This window comes from Melanerpes formicivorus, unplaced genomic scaffold (genome assembly GCF_026170545.1).
Source record: "Melanerpes formicivorus ecotype bairdi unplaced genomic scaffold, bMelFor1.0.p_v2 SCAF_504, whole genome shotgun sequence".
In the NCBI taxonomy this organism is placed as follows: domain Eukaryota; kingdom Metazoa; phylum Chordata; class Aves; order Piciformes; family Picidae; genus Melanerpes; species Melanerpes formicivorus.
The window spans coordinates 92,356-107,003 of NW_027142856.1; the positions used below are offsets into that span (position 1 = coordinate 92,356).

The 14,648-nt window shown below is 43.8% G+C and overlaps 1 protein-coding gene across 1 annotated transcript in view; it reads left to right on the forward strand.

Moving 5' to 3' along the window:
* The window catches only part of LOC137460074 (sperm-associated antigen 17-like), a gene marked incomplete at its 3' end in the record, with an annotated part of 114,358 nt that overhangs the window by 76,166 nt on the left and 23,544 nt on the right, over positions 1 to 14,648 (forward strand). The window contains 5 exon segments of the mRNA XM_068170672.1: positions 664 to 792; positions 2,021 to 2,134; positions 3,677 to 3,882; positions 10,997 to 11,117; positions 12,084 to 12,454. Coding sequence (XP_068026773.1) covers positions 664 to 792; positions 2,021 to 2,134; positions 3,677 to 3,882; positions 10,997 to 11,117; positions 12,084 to 12,454 — 941 coding nt within the window.

Consider the following 14,648-nt stretch of genomic DNA (forward strand, 5'->3'; position numbering starts at 1 on the left):
TTCATGTTTATCCATGTAATGGCAACCAATGGTATTTCAAGAGTGCATGTTCCCTTGTTTTGTGCTGTCAGATGCAAATATCTAAGCAACAGCGTTATTCTATGGCCTCTCAGATCTGATTGTCAGGAGGTTCTTCAATATTTCACAGTATCACAGTATCACAGTATCGCTTAGGTTGGAAAGGACCTCGAGGATCATCGGGTCCAACCCATCAACACAGACCCCATGACTAGACCATGGCACCAAGTGCCACGTCCAATCTCCCCTTGAACGCCTCCAGGGTCGATGACTCAACCACCTCCCTGGGCAACCCGTTCCAATGACGAATGACTCGCTCGGTGAAGAACTTCCTCCTCACCTCGAGTCTAAACCTCCCCTGGCGCAGCTTGAGACTGTGTCCCCTTGTTCTGGTGCTGGTTGCCTGGGAGAAGAGGCCAACCCCTTCCTGGCTACAACCACCTTTCAGGTAGTTGTAGAGGGCAATGAGGATTTGTTCTAAACTCAGCTTAATTTTGTTTTCTTGACTTACTACTGAGAAGTTCAATCCACTTCTTAGCAGTTTTCTTTCCTGTGGGCTTCACAGTTGCAGGTGCAGATGGTTTTTGGAGGTGGGGCACTTCTGATGTCTGATGGGAGCAATAACAGTATTGTGTTGCTCTGCAGGTCCAACTTTGGTAAAGGTGAAAGTGGCAAAAGACAACCACAATTTCTTCATTCATATCACAGACCCCAAGGAAAACTACAAAGAAATTGAAGGGCAAGAAAGGAATGAAGAACAGAACATTGGAGCAGGTTAGTAGATGATATCACTGATACAAAAAGTTGACATATTTATAATTGGATGCGAACCTTATAAACTAACAGAAAATCACTTTGTACTAAATGTAGAGTAAATAAGATCAGTGCTCTGTAAAGAGAAGGAAAAATCCAGTTGGCTGTCTTAAGCATTATGGTCTTATTAAATATAGAATCGCAGAATCACCAAGGTAGGAAGAGACCTCAAAGATCATCGAGTCCAACCTGTCACAACAGACCACATGACTAAACCATGGCACCAATTGCCATGGCCAATCCCCTCTTGAACACCTCCAGTTATGGTGACTCCAACACCTCCCTGGGCAGCACATTCCAATGGCCAATCTCTCTTTCTGGAAAGAATTTCTTCCTAACATCCAGCCTAAACCTCCCCTGGTGCAGCTTGAGACTGTGTCCTCTTGTTCTGGTGCTGGTTGCCTGGGAGAATAGACCAACCCCCACCTGGCTATAACCTCCCTTCAGGTAGTTGTAGAGAGCAATAAGGTCTCCCCTGAGCCTCCTCTTCTCCAGGCTAAGCAACCCTAGCTCCCTCAGCCTCTCCTCACAGGGCTGTGCTCCAGACCTCTCCCCAGCTTTGTTGCCCTTCTCTGAACACCTTCCAGCAACTCAACATCTTTCCTAAACTGCGGGGCCCAGAACTGGACGCAGGACTCAAGGTGTGGCCTAACCAGAGCTGAGTACAAGGGCAGAATGACCTCCCTGCTCCTGCTGGCCACACTATTCTTGATGCAGGCTAGGATGCCATTGGCCTTCTTGGCCACCTGGGCACACTGCTGGCTCATGTTCAGCCAGCTGTCAACCAGCTTTCTGTTTGGCTGCACTCCAGCCACTCTGACCCCAGCCTGTTAGCACTGCATGGGGTTGTTGTGACCAAAGTGCAAGTGCAGTACCCAGCACTTGGACTTGTTGAATGCCATCCTGTTGGACTCTGCCCACATTTGCACACTTAGCTAATTAGAAGGCAATATCTAGCTAAAAAATCAGATAGGTTACACAAAACTGACTATCATACAATACTCTATGAATGGAATGGTAAAGTTTTCCCCATCCTGTATCCATCTATTTTACAGGCTGGTCATCCACGTTGAGGTGCCACTGTTCATACCAGTCCTTGCGTTGCAGGTTGGGTGGTTCTGGTATGTGCTGCTGTCTTTAAAATGCATTCTAATTTTTGTTTGGGGGGTTTGTTTGTTTGTTTTTAAAGGAAAATTGGAAAATCAGAAGCAAGCTGTGAGCAAGTTTGGATCTTTTTCAGCCACCTTGGAAAATGGAATCCAGCTGTCGCTGAGCTATTATGGACCTACAGGGAAGACAGCAGGTAGAGTAAGCAAATAGAAGAGGATATTTGAGAACCATAGGGGCATTTCCCCCCACACTCCCCCTTCACACACTTCTTAACCCAATGATTTGTTGGATGCAATTCTTGCCTTTCTCAGCAGCTGTTACTACATGGTGGGGACTTTTCAGCAAGGCTCAAGATGAGATTGCATTGTTAAGAATCCTCTGTGATTTCAGTTTCAGAATGGAGGGAGGTCTCCATGTTTTTCACTTGCTACAAAAACAGAGTAGTGCAAGGAGAAACTTGCAAGAATTGTTATTAAGTAGCCCAGCAAAAATCAGCCCATTAATTTGAGGCAAAGAAAATGTGATTTGCTGGAAAGTTGCCTTAGTTTTCCAAGAAACAATCTTTTTGTATCCTTAGGTGATTACTTTAAGTTACAGTTGTGCAGACTTAAGGAGAGATTTCTCCAAGCCATTTGGTAAACACCTTCACCAACTGGAAGCAATTGCTTCACAGAACCACAGTGGAAATAGTGTCTGCTTTTACCAAGAGGTTTTTGTTTCCATTGCATTTGAAAAGCCACTGAAACCATCATACAGATAGGAGTGAAACCATCCTCTGATTGAAAAAACAACCAAACCAACTCAGTATATTTCAGTCCTTAAAATACAAAACATTTAATTGAATGCATCTTCATGTGGACTGTGGTGAAACCATTCAACTATCACAGTGTCACAGTATCACTGAGGTTGGAAGAGACCTCAAAGATCATCAAGTCCAACCTGTCACCACAGACCTCATGACTAAACAATGGCACCAAGTGCCACATCCAATCCCCTCTTGAACACCTCCAGGGATGGGGACTCCACCACCTCCCTGGGCAGCACATTCCAATGACGAAAGACTCTCTCAGTGAAGAACTTTCTCCTCACCTCCAGCCAAAACCTCCCCTGGCATAGTTTGAGACTATGTCCTCTTGTTCTGGTGCTGGTTGCCTGGGAGAAAAGACCAACCCCTTCCTGGCTACAACCACCTTTCGGGTAGTTGTAGAGAGCAATGAGGTCTCCCCTGAGCCTCCTCTTTTCCATGCTAAGCAACCCCAGCTCCCTCAGCCTCTCCTCACAGAGCTGTGCTCAAGGCCTCTCCCCAGCCTTGTTGCCCTTCTCTGGACACGTTCAAGTGTCTCAATGTCCTTCCTAAACTGAGGGGCTTCAGTGAGGCTGAGCAAGACTTGAGCAAGGCTTGAGCAAGGCACAGGCAACTAGAAATCAGCCTGTATATAAATCTTGCCAGAGACTGATTGGACCAATAGGGCATTGAGACTAGTATATAGTTACCCAATGGGAAGGGGTTCTGCCAGGCTGTGGGCAGCACACATACCCTTACCATAGATACAGGGGTGTTTACCAGACACGCATGGTCCTGCCCTCTTTGTTCCTTTTCCCACATTACCCTGGCTTTCTGCAGGAGGCAGGACCATGTCTAGACACCTTAGTGTCTGTCTGGGTTTGTGCTGGGGCCATTTGACCCTACCATGAAACCTAGCTGCATTTAAAATACTGCTTTTCTCTTCCTCAGATGATGAAACCGATCCTGTCTTAGGAAAAATTCTGAACATCCCTTCTGTTCATACTCCGACCATAGTTCCTTCGGTGACACCTGCTTCAGGGAAAAAGGACAAGATTGTCAAACTAAAGTCCAAAAAATCTCTGGCATCTGCAAAAGCAAGCCGCAGCAAAATGGGCTTCCCACCACCTGATGAGCTGCTACAGCAAGAAGAAAAGGTGAGCGAGTAGACATGATCCAGTGAACACAGCAAAGAAACAAACAAACATCCCAATACATAAACTTACGTCACTCAATGATCTCAAAGGTCTTTTCCAACCTGGTCTACTCTACTCTACTCTACTCTACTCTACTCTATTCACAGTATCACTAAGGTTGGAAGAGGCCTCAAAGATCATCGAGTCCAACCTGTCACCACAGACCTCATGACTAGACCATGGCACCAAGTGCCACATCCAATGCCCTCTTGAACACTTATTCTATTCTATTCTATTCTATTCTATTCTATTCTATTCTATTCTATTCTATTCTATTCTATTCTATTCTATTCTATTCTATTCTATTCTATTCTATTCTATTCTATCCTATTCTATTCTATCCTATCCTATCCTATCCCTATTCTATTCTATTCCTATCCTATCCTATCCCTATTCTATTCTATTCCTATTCTATCCTACTCTATTCTATTCCTATTCTATTCTACTCTATTCTATTCTGCTCTATTCTATTCTCTTCTCTTCAGTTCTGTTCTGTTCTGTTCTAACAAGAGGACACAGTCTCAAACTGCACCAGGGGAAGTTTTCAGTATTCAGTATGACAAAGGTTGGAAGAGACCTCAATGATCATTGAGTCCAACCTGTCACCACACAGACCTCATGACAAGAGCAGAGAGGACACTACTGCCCACTGCAGGCTTGAACTCCCGACCTTCCCATTAAGGGTCTTATGCACTACCAACTGAGCCACACAGCTTGAGGTGAGGAGAAAGTTCTTCCCAGAAAGAGTAATTGGCCATTGGAATGTGCTGCCCAAGGAAGTGGTGGAGTCACCATCTCTAGAGGTGTTCATAAAGAGATTGGATGTGGCACTTGAAGCCATGGTTTAGTTAGTCCTGAGACTAACTGTCCTCAGTTAGTCTCAGACTGATCTCTGAGGTTTTTTTCAACCATATATTCATCTTACAGGGCTTTGAACTGTGCCTTTAAAAAATCCTAACATTTTGTGGCAATTCCAAGCATTTGCTGTACTCTTTCTTTTTGTGGCAGTTTTACACTATGCCTTTAAAATTTAGCTCCAGATTTCGAGCAGAAAAGTAGAAAAATATAAATAAATCACTGTTGGCTGTGAAAAGAAAAACAAAAGATTATTCTAAATAAATTCAGTGGACAAATGGCTGGGATAAGAGCAGCTGTATCATAACAACTCTTCACATTTCACTTCCATTCCCATTCCTTTTCTTTTCTCTTCTTGGCTGTTCTGCTTCACCCAGGAGATTACAATGCTTCTGGCTGACCTTAAGATAAGAACTAACACTCCTTTCTCTCAACTCCTCTTTTCCTCTGGTACAGAGGGAAGGAGGGGAAAGCTTGGGGGGGAAGTGGAGCAGCTTTCCTGGTCCATTGGACCAGGAGGGTTTCTGTGTTATTTGCTAATTGTAAATACCTGTATAATCTTGTAGCTCCAGTATATTTTGTACACATGCATTACATTCCATTGTTGAGTGTAGTTTTTGCTTGTAAATACAGCTTCACTTGCTTCTAACTGAGATAGTCTGGCTGAGTTAATGCTGGGGGAAATTTCAACCCACCACAGTTTTGTTCTCAGATGTTCGTATTGGGAACTGTTAATGAAGCCTTTATGAATCGATGATTTAAATCTTCCATGACCCACATAGCTTTGCCAATTTGGGCTTTACAGTTACACCTGTTGTATTATTAATAAGACTGCTCTAGAAATTAATGTTTTAGTTTAACCAAGTAGGAGAGCTTTTCTGAGCTTTCCAAAACCCGTATTGGAAAGTCTAGCCAACCAGGAAATTAGCTGGCACAGTTCTGCAAGTGTTTGTTTTGCAGTTTGATCTTTCCTGCTGATCACAAACCTGGGACCAGCAACTGGAATAGCTTAGCATAGCATAGCATAGCATAGCATAGCATAGCATAGACCAGGTTGGAAGAGACCTTCAAGATCATCAAGTCCAACATCAAGTTCCAATGGCAAATCACTCTATGAAGAATTTCTTCCTAACATCCAGCCTAAACCTCCCCTGGCACAGCTTGAGACTGTGTCCTCTTGTTCTGGTGCTGGTTGTCTGGGTCACTTCTGTCTCTAACTGAAGTGCTTCTATCACAAGGCAGGCCTTTAGAAAGGATGGAAGTTATTTCAAAGCCAGATTCTGAATTTCCCTTATGGAATACTTAGCACAGAGTCATACAGGAAATACAGGACCTTGTGCCTCGGAAATGCACAGCATTTATTTTGAACATCTTCCACACAGCTCTGTGAGAAGCATTTTTGCTTTAAAACAAGAGTGGGGGTGGCCATATCAGTTGAGAAATGGGTCACAGCTCCCCTGTGCAAAATGACTAACCTGGATTATTTCAGGTCATTAGCTAACTATTGGCAACAAATTGTAGGCAAGCAGGGGAAGTTTCTTTGCCCAATTTTCTCATGGATCAACCAAAGTGTAAGTTACGTGTAAGTTCTCAAAGAAATGTGAGCAGGATGGTTGAAGGGGATGCAGGAATTTTCTGTTCAAGATATTTTAACCTCTTTTTTTTTCTTGGCACTGTTCTGTCCAACCAGAAGTGTCTGAAAAATGAACACAAGTAAAATAAAAAGCAAGCTGTGAGAGGACAGAAATGAACATGAGTAGTATTGAAAACCAGTTTAGTCATCACCTTCTGTTTAGGAAAGGACAGTCTTCTGAAAACAGATGCAGTCAAAACACCAATGGCTTGGACAGGAGCACTCTGCACTGGGTTAGGAACTGGCTGGAGGGCTGAGCCCAGAGAGTGATGGTGGATGGTGCCACATCCAGCTGGCAGCCAGGCACTAGTGGTGTGCCCCAGGGATCAGTGCTGGGCCACATCCTGTTCAATATCTTTATTGATGATCTGGATGAGGGGATTGAGTCAGTCATCAGTAAGTTTGCAGATGACACCAAGTTGGAGGTGGTGGAGTCACCATCACTGGAGGTATTTAGGAAGAGACTGGATAGGGTACTTGGTGCCATGGTTTAGTTGATTAGATGGTGTTGGGTGATAAGTTGGACTTGATGATCTGGAAGGTCTCTTCCAACCTGATTAATTCTATTCTATTCTACAAAATAATGAGGTCCATAAACAGTCTCATGTAACACTAGTGTTCAAAAATATACTGCCTGGGATAATTCTTTAATGATAGTTAGGATTAAAAAATATGTCCCTTTTAAGCCAATCAAGTCACAAAAGAGTAGCTTGTCTAGGTAAAGTGCTTGTTAAATGTGGTCCTTAGTCTCTTTCAGGCTAAGTGCAAGAGTATTTAAAGTACACAGAAGTACCTGATAATTTCTACCCTACTTGGTTCCATCTTGAAGCAAGTATGGCTGAAAATCATGCAGGCAGAAGTGCTAATAGAACATCCCAGTTCTCACCATGATCAAAATTTAAGTCCAATCTACTGCATGTAATACTTTCCATGACTGATTATTTCCTACTACTCTTGTCATTCTTTCCTCTTCTATTCTGCTTCTTTCATAGGCTGTTGAATGATGTGTAAGGAACATGAGTGACTCCACATCTGCCATCTTTTCCTACACTGTTGTTTTATTTTTTTGTGTGTCCTGTTTCTTAGAATTTCTCCATAGAAAATTACCATCAGCTCATCCAGCTGTGATGGCTTCCAGTTCTAGAGGCATTTCATGAAACTCTGCTGCAGATCTTGTTACCATATTCTAAGGATACAGTCCTGAAAAGGTTTACCACTTCCTGGCCTGAAGACCTGAGCATTTCTTTTTCAGAACTACATGTTGGAGAGCTGGTCTTTTGTCAGCTCTGATTACTTTTGGCCACTTCTCAAAGTCACTCTTTCTGTGGCCTCACCACAGGCCTTATGAGTTATCATCTCAGCTCCTTTGGGAAGGGAGTTTGAATGGACTTCACAGTTAAACATCAGGGATAAGCTGTTCAAAGAGGTAGAATAGGCAATATGGAAATGAAGGGTTTATTAGTGGAGGTTTATTAAAAACAGGAGATAGCTTCTGTTGCAAAGCATATGAGAGGACAGGGTAAAAACATACACACTGGGAGCTGTAAGAATAACCTTGGAAGAACACGATGTAGCTGTGCTGTTCCCGGGGTACCTAGTGGATGAAGTAATGCTCTGGCTCTTGTTTCAACATGGATTCTGTCCATATCCACAAAATTTCCTGCTGACCTATTCTCAGCAAGTTTAGCTAGGTATTTAAAGACCAAGAGCATGGAAAGTGGTGTAGGGAGTTGCCAAACATCACTCAGCATACTATGCAGTAATTATTTGGCACAAACAAACCCCTGTACAAATACCCCTAGCATTAAGATTCCATCAGGAGGACATGTAAATTCCTCCTGTTCTTCCAAAGGATTTTCACTGTTTTGTTTGGAATGTCTTCAGACAGAGGCTATCCATCATAGTGCGTACAGCACCTGATTATGGGAGTCTGCAAGTGTTTTGGAGGACAGGAATAGAATCCAAAGTGAACTAGTCAAATTCACATGGATGTGGTCTATAAAGTAGGATGCAATTCAGTATCATAGAATGATAGAATCAATAAAGTTGGAAAAGACCTCAGAGATCATCAAGTCCAACCTCTCACCCAACACCTAAGGACTAATTAAACCATGGCTTCAAGGGCCATGTCCAATCCTTTTTTGAACACCTCCAGGGATGGTGACTCCACCACCTCCCTGGGCAGCACATTCCAATGGCCAATTACTCTTTCTGGAAAGAACTTTCTCCTCACCTCCAGCCTAAACTTCCCCTGGCACAGCTTGAGACTGTGTCCTCTTGTTCCGGTGCTGGTTGCCTGGGAGAAGAGACCAACCCCCACCTGTCTACAATAAGAGTAAGTGGTAGGTTCAGCAATTACATATAAATGCATGTTAGATAGATACATATTGATTAACAGTTCTATCAATAACAGTTCTATAGAGAAGGGTCTGAAGAGTTGCAGTGGATCACAAGCTATACATAAGTCAACAATGCCATCTTGCTGTGAGGAGAGCAAAGACCACATTGAGGTGAATAAACAGGAGTGTCGCCGGCTAAATACAGGAAGTCATTTTTCATTCAGGGCTGGTAGGATCTCATTTGAAGTGTTGTGACCAGTTCTGAATACTGCACTGCTAGAAAAAGATGATCTACACTGGAGAGTTCTGAGGAAAGCACCAAGAAAGATCAGAAGTCTTGGAAACTGAACCAGTAGAGAAAGATTAAAAGACTCATCTTAAAATTTGTTTGATTTTGAGTGGAGAGACAGAATTAGCCTTCTGCAAAGAGTTAAAGGGACAACATAGTCTCTAATGCTGGCCCATACATCAGAAGCAAGCTAATTTTCTGTGAGAGATTCAGACTAACCAATGGGGAAGTGCCAGTAAAGGTTAGTCAAGGTAAAGCACTAGAATAGGTTGTCAGGAAACCTCCAGCCCTGGAAATTTGAGAATAGGTTATATTAACACTTTTAGTTAATGGTATAGGCCCATTGCTTTTAACCATTTAACAGAAGTAGATGACAACTGTCACAGGTTGGGGCTGTCCCCTTAAGAAAGGCAATATGGTGGTCGGAAGTTGGTAAACGAAAAAGAAGGATCTAAACTAATTTCATTGGTAGAGTGGGAGGAAGCACCTTCTGAACTGGGAGTGCAGGAGGGTATCCTGGGCATTCCAGCACTTTTCTATCAGTCCTTCTTCCGCTCCTCCGCCAAGCAGCAGCTCTCTGTGCTGGGCTTTTGGCCAAGGCTTTGGCCTTGAAACTGGTAAGGCCTGTATTAACTCCTTTCCAATTAACACAACTGCTTCTAACTTTTTTTTCTCTTTCTCTCTTTCTAACCCGCTCTGGGGAAAAGGGGGAGAGAGGGGGAGAGCAGAGGTGGGGAACCCCCTCAGCAGAGGGGGGAACTCTCATTTCTGTGCTACTCTGTTGTATATCTTTGTATATATTGTAAATATTTCAAATTTGTATATATTTCCCTGCATATCCTACATTGCTTTGTAAATATACAGCTCCACTGCTTTGCTAATTCAGCTGTGAGGGTTTTTTCCCTTTCCCTTCAATTTTTCCTTCCCTTTACTTTACAGGGGGGAGGGAGGAGGCTTTTTGGCCTTACCCTTCCAACCCTACGACAACAACTAAGGGTTACTTCTGCCCTGTTCTGTGACTTCTCAAGCACAAGCCCTATGAGGAGATGCTGAGGGAGCTGGGGTTGCTTAGCCTGGAGAAGAGGAGGCTCAAGGGAGACCTTACTGCTCTCTACAACTACCTGAAGGGAGGTTGTAGCCAGGTGGGGGTTGGTATCTTCTCCCAGTCAACCAGCACCAGAACAAGAGGACACAGTCTCAAGTTGCACCAGGGGAAGTTTAGGCTGGATGTTAGGAAGAAGTTCTTCATAGAGAGAGAGATTGGCCTTTGGAATGTGCTGCCCAGGGAGGTGGTGGAGTCACCATCACTGGAGGTGCTTAGGAGGAGACTGGATGGGGTGCTTGGTGTCATGGTTTAGTTGATTAGATGGTGTTGGGTGATCGGTTGGACTTGATGATGTCAAAGGTCTCTTCCAAATCGGTTAATGCTATTCTATTCCATTCCATTCCATTCCATTCCATTCCATTCCATTCCACTCCACTCCACTCCACTCCACTCCACTCCACTCCACTCCATTCCATTCATTACTGTATTTTTTCCACATGTTCCAGGATCTTCAGTCATTCCTTAGGTCGGCCTCATCTCTTCTATTCATCAGAAGATTTTCCACTGCAGAGCAGTGCAAAGCGAATTTCCCATTTTGACTGCAAAACCTTTCTTCTCACCTCCTGAAGCGTCTGCAGCAGCCTGCCAGCATACTGCTTTCCTTATTTTTTGTGCTTTTAGTGATTATTTATAAAATAACTGACATGCAACGTAAAGAATTACTCTTCTGCTTCACCTCAGCCATTTGTTGTCAGCTTGACGTGCACCAGATAGCACAAATGTGTGATGTTAGGAAGGGTTATTATTTAAGGATTAATAAAGAGAAAAAAATCACTCCTTAGAACTGAAATCTGTAATTTCTTCCTTATTTTCTTAAAATATGGACTAAAACTAACTCATTTTTCATTCCACAGATGGAAATGGAAGAATCAGCTTCCCAAACACAAGTGATGGCAGAGCCTCACCATTTCCCAGGGTTGAATGTCTCCTGCCCCAATGGACTAGTATTAACTTTCCTTGGTGAGAGTGTTGAAGGTCAGTTTTCTGAGCCACTGCAAAGTAAGGGATTTAAAAGAAGTTAAAATTATTTCTGCCTTGATGGGTTTAGAGGTAACAATGTGATCTTCTTTGTTTCCTTTTTTAAGCCTTTGATTGCTGAGTCACAATGTCTATTTAATAGTATTTCACAGAATCATAGAATTAATAAGGTTGGAAAAGTCTTCAGAGATCATCAAGTCCAACCTGTCACCCAACACCTCATGACTGCTAAACAATGGCACCAAGTGCCACATCCAATCCCCTCTTGAACACCTCCAGGGACAGTGACTCCACCACCTCCCTGGGCAGCACATTCCAATGACGAATGACTCTCTCAGTGAAGAACTTTCTCCTCACCTCCAGCCTAAACTTCCCCTGGCACAGCTTGAGGCTATGTCCTCTTGTTCTGGTGCTGATTGCCTGGGAGAAGAGATCAACCCCCACCTGGCTACAACCTCCCTTCAGGTAGTTGTAGAGAGCAATAAAGTCTCCCCTGAGCCTCCTCTTCTCCAGGCTAAGCAACCCCAGCTCCTTCAGCCTCTCCTCACAGGGCTGAGCTCGAGGCCTCTCCCCAGCCTCATTGCCCTTCTCTGGACACCTTCAAGAGTCTCAATGTCCTTCTTAAACTGAGGGGCCCAGACCTGGACACAGGACTCAAGGTGTGACCTAACAAGTGCTGAGCAAAGGCCAATAACTCTTTCTGTGAAGAACTTTCTTGAGCCTAAACTTCCTCTGGTGCACCTTGGGAGTGTTTAAAAAGAGCCTGGATGAGGCACTTGGTGCCATAGTTTAGTTGATTAGATGGTGTTGGTTGATAGGTTGGACTTGATGATCTCAAAGGTCTTTTCCAAACTGGTCTGGTCTGGTCTATTCTAGCTTGAGACTGTGTCCTCTTGTTCTGGTGCTGGCTGCCTGTTTGAATGGGTGCTATGTGCTATTAAGTAATTCAGAATTTGTTTTCAGGTTTGAAAGGTAAAGCCACTGCAGCTGAACCTGAGAAAGAGGTGATAAGGAGAAGTGAGGATGAAGAAGACCAAGCCAAAAAAGAGGAGTTTGGGAATGGTCAAGCCAAAGCAAATGAAGCAAAGGAGGAAGAGGTTATGGAAAATGGAGAGATGGAACATGAGGTCACAGAAGGTGACATAAAACACAAAGACAGCAGAAGAGAGCAGGCCAAGCAGCCTCTGGAAATTCTGGTTAGGCAGAGTTACCCCCAAAAGGTGAAGAACGCTCGTCTATATACCTCTGTGGCAAGATGGTCAGAACAGGAAGTGTCAAGAGTTATCACTGGTCAAGGAACTGTCATCAAGTATATGATGGATGGTTCTACCCAGGTATGTTTAGCAGAATTCATTGAAAGCCCCCTGCCTGTGTGGTGACCCTTGAACTTGTGCTTGTCAACCAAGGTAGAAAAGTGTCCAGCTTGTAGATGGAGTTAAGTAACCACTGATTTATGCAGGCATGTCATGACTGAAATGCTCTTAGTTTTGTTTGGAATCAGAACTGAAGTCACATAGGTAGCTTTAATGATGAAAATTTTAGGCATGTGAAGATTTTAGGTGATTTTGAGATTAGGCAATAGCCAAATATGATTTTGTGACCAATATTGCTGGACTTAAACATCTGCAGTGTGAGTAGTTGGGCTTTGAGTGTTTGGGGGAATACAAAAGCATCCATGTGTTTTTTTCAGTCATATAAACAGCCATATGGGATTCAGAAAAGAACTCAACTGTTCTTCAGTCATGCAAACACCTTAAGGTATCCTAAATTTCCACCCAAAGGCTTTACATTCCTAAATAGCTTTTTTTTTTCCACACATATTTAGGTTGCTCAGGATGCTAGTTCCTTTTAGGTGCTATAGGCTGGATACCATCTACAGGCAACTTCCCTTTTAAAGTGTAAGGCTGTGTGTAGTTGGGGAAGAGGTGACAAGTCACCAGGTTTGACTCCAACCACCAGAAGAATTCCTTATTTCCTCAAAGTGTTTTTTTCTAAGTAGAACATAACTCCTAGTACAATTTCTTTGCTTTCATTCATCACATTAGATCTTAAGTCATTTAGCCAGGATTTTTAAGACACATCAGTTTCAGAAGGGTGCAGACAAACTGGCTGCTCTATGTCTATATATTCTCAACACACTGTCTGCTGACAGAAGAATGTAGCTCTTGTATGTCTAGCATGATTGTACCACAGGTTTTGTATAAGCAGGTTGTGAGTATGTCCTCCTTGATATTAACTTAATGTTTATGACTCATCAAGAAACTTACCACGTCCTCACTAAGTTTGCAGATGACAGTAAGCTGTCAGGGAAGCTTAATCTGCTTGAGGGTTGGAAGGCTCTAGAGGGGCACCTGAACAGGCTGGATGGAAGAGCCAAGGCTAATTGTGTGAAATTCAACAAGGCCAAGTGCTGTGTCCTGCACTTGGGTCACAGCAACCCCATGAACACCCAGCAGTGAGAGACCTAGAGGCATTGATCCACAACTGGATGAACGTGAGCCAGCAATATGATCAGGTAGTCAAGAAGGCCAAGAGCATCCTGGCGTCTATCAAGAATAGTGTGACCAGCAGGACAAGAGAAGCAATTGTTTTCCTGTACTCAGCACTGGTGAGGCCACATCTTGACTCCAGGGCTCAGTTATGGGGCCTCCACTTACAAGGAGAACATAGAGGTGGATGAGCAGGTCCAGGGAAGGGAGGTGAAGCTGCTGAAGGGTCTGCAGTCCAGGTCTTGTGAGGAGTGGCTGAGGCAACTGGGATTGTTTAATCTGAAGAAAATGAGGCCAAGAGGAGACCTTCTCACTCTCTACATTTCCCTGTCAGGAGGGTGTAGTGAGGTGGCTGTTAGTCTCTTCTTAGTAACAAGTGATAGAATGAGAGGAAGAGGCCTCAAGTTACACCAGGGGAAGATTAGGTTGGTTATTAGGAAAAAACCCTTTCTCACTGAAAGGTACTCAAGGTGTGGTCTGACCAGTGCTGAGTACAGGGCACAATTACTTCCCTGCTCCTGCTGGCCACACTATTCTTGATGCAGGCCAGGATGCCATTGGCCCTCTTGGCCACCTGGGCACACTGCTGGCTCATATTCAGCCTACTATCAACCAGTACCCACAGGTCCCTTTCTGTCTGGTTGCTCTCCAGCCACTCTGTCCCCAGCCTGTAGCACTGCATGGGGTTGCTGTGGCCAATGTGTAGAACCCAGCACTTAGACGTGTTCAATCTCATGCCCTTGGACTCTGCCCATCTGTCAAGGTCCCTCTGCAGAGCTCTGCTACCCTCTAACAGAACAACACCTGCCCCAGCTTGGTGTCATCTGCAAATTTACTGATGATGGATTCAATGCCCTCATCCAGATCATCAATAAAGATACTGAATATCTCTTTCTTTTTGAGATAGTTTCTTTGTTTCTTGTATTCATTCTGAGAATCTTCTACTTTTTCCCCCCTTGCATCACCCCTCCATCATATTCTAGTGACTGTTGCATTTGTGACACAGTCTTTAGAGATTTTCTCTTAGTGTTTGAAGTGA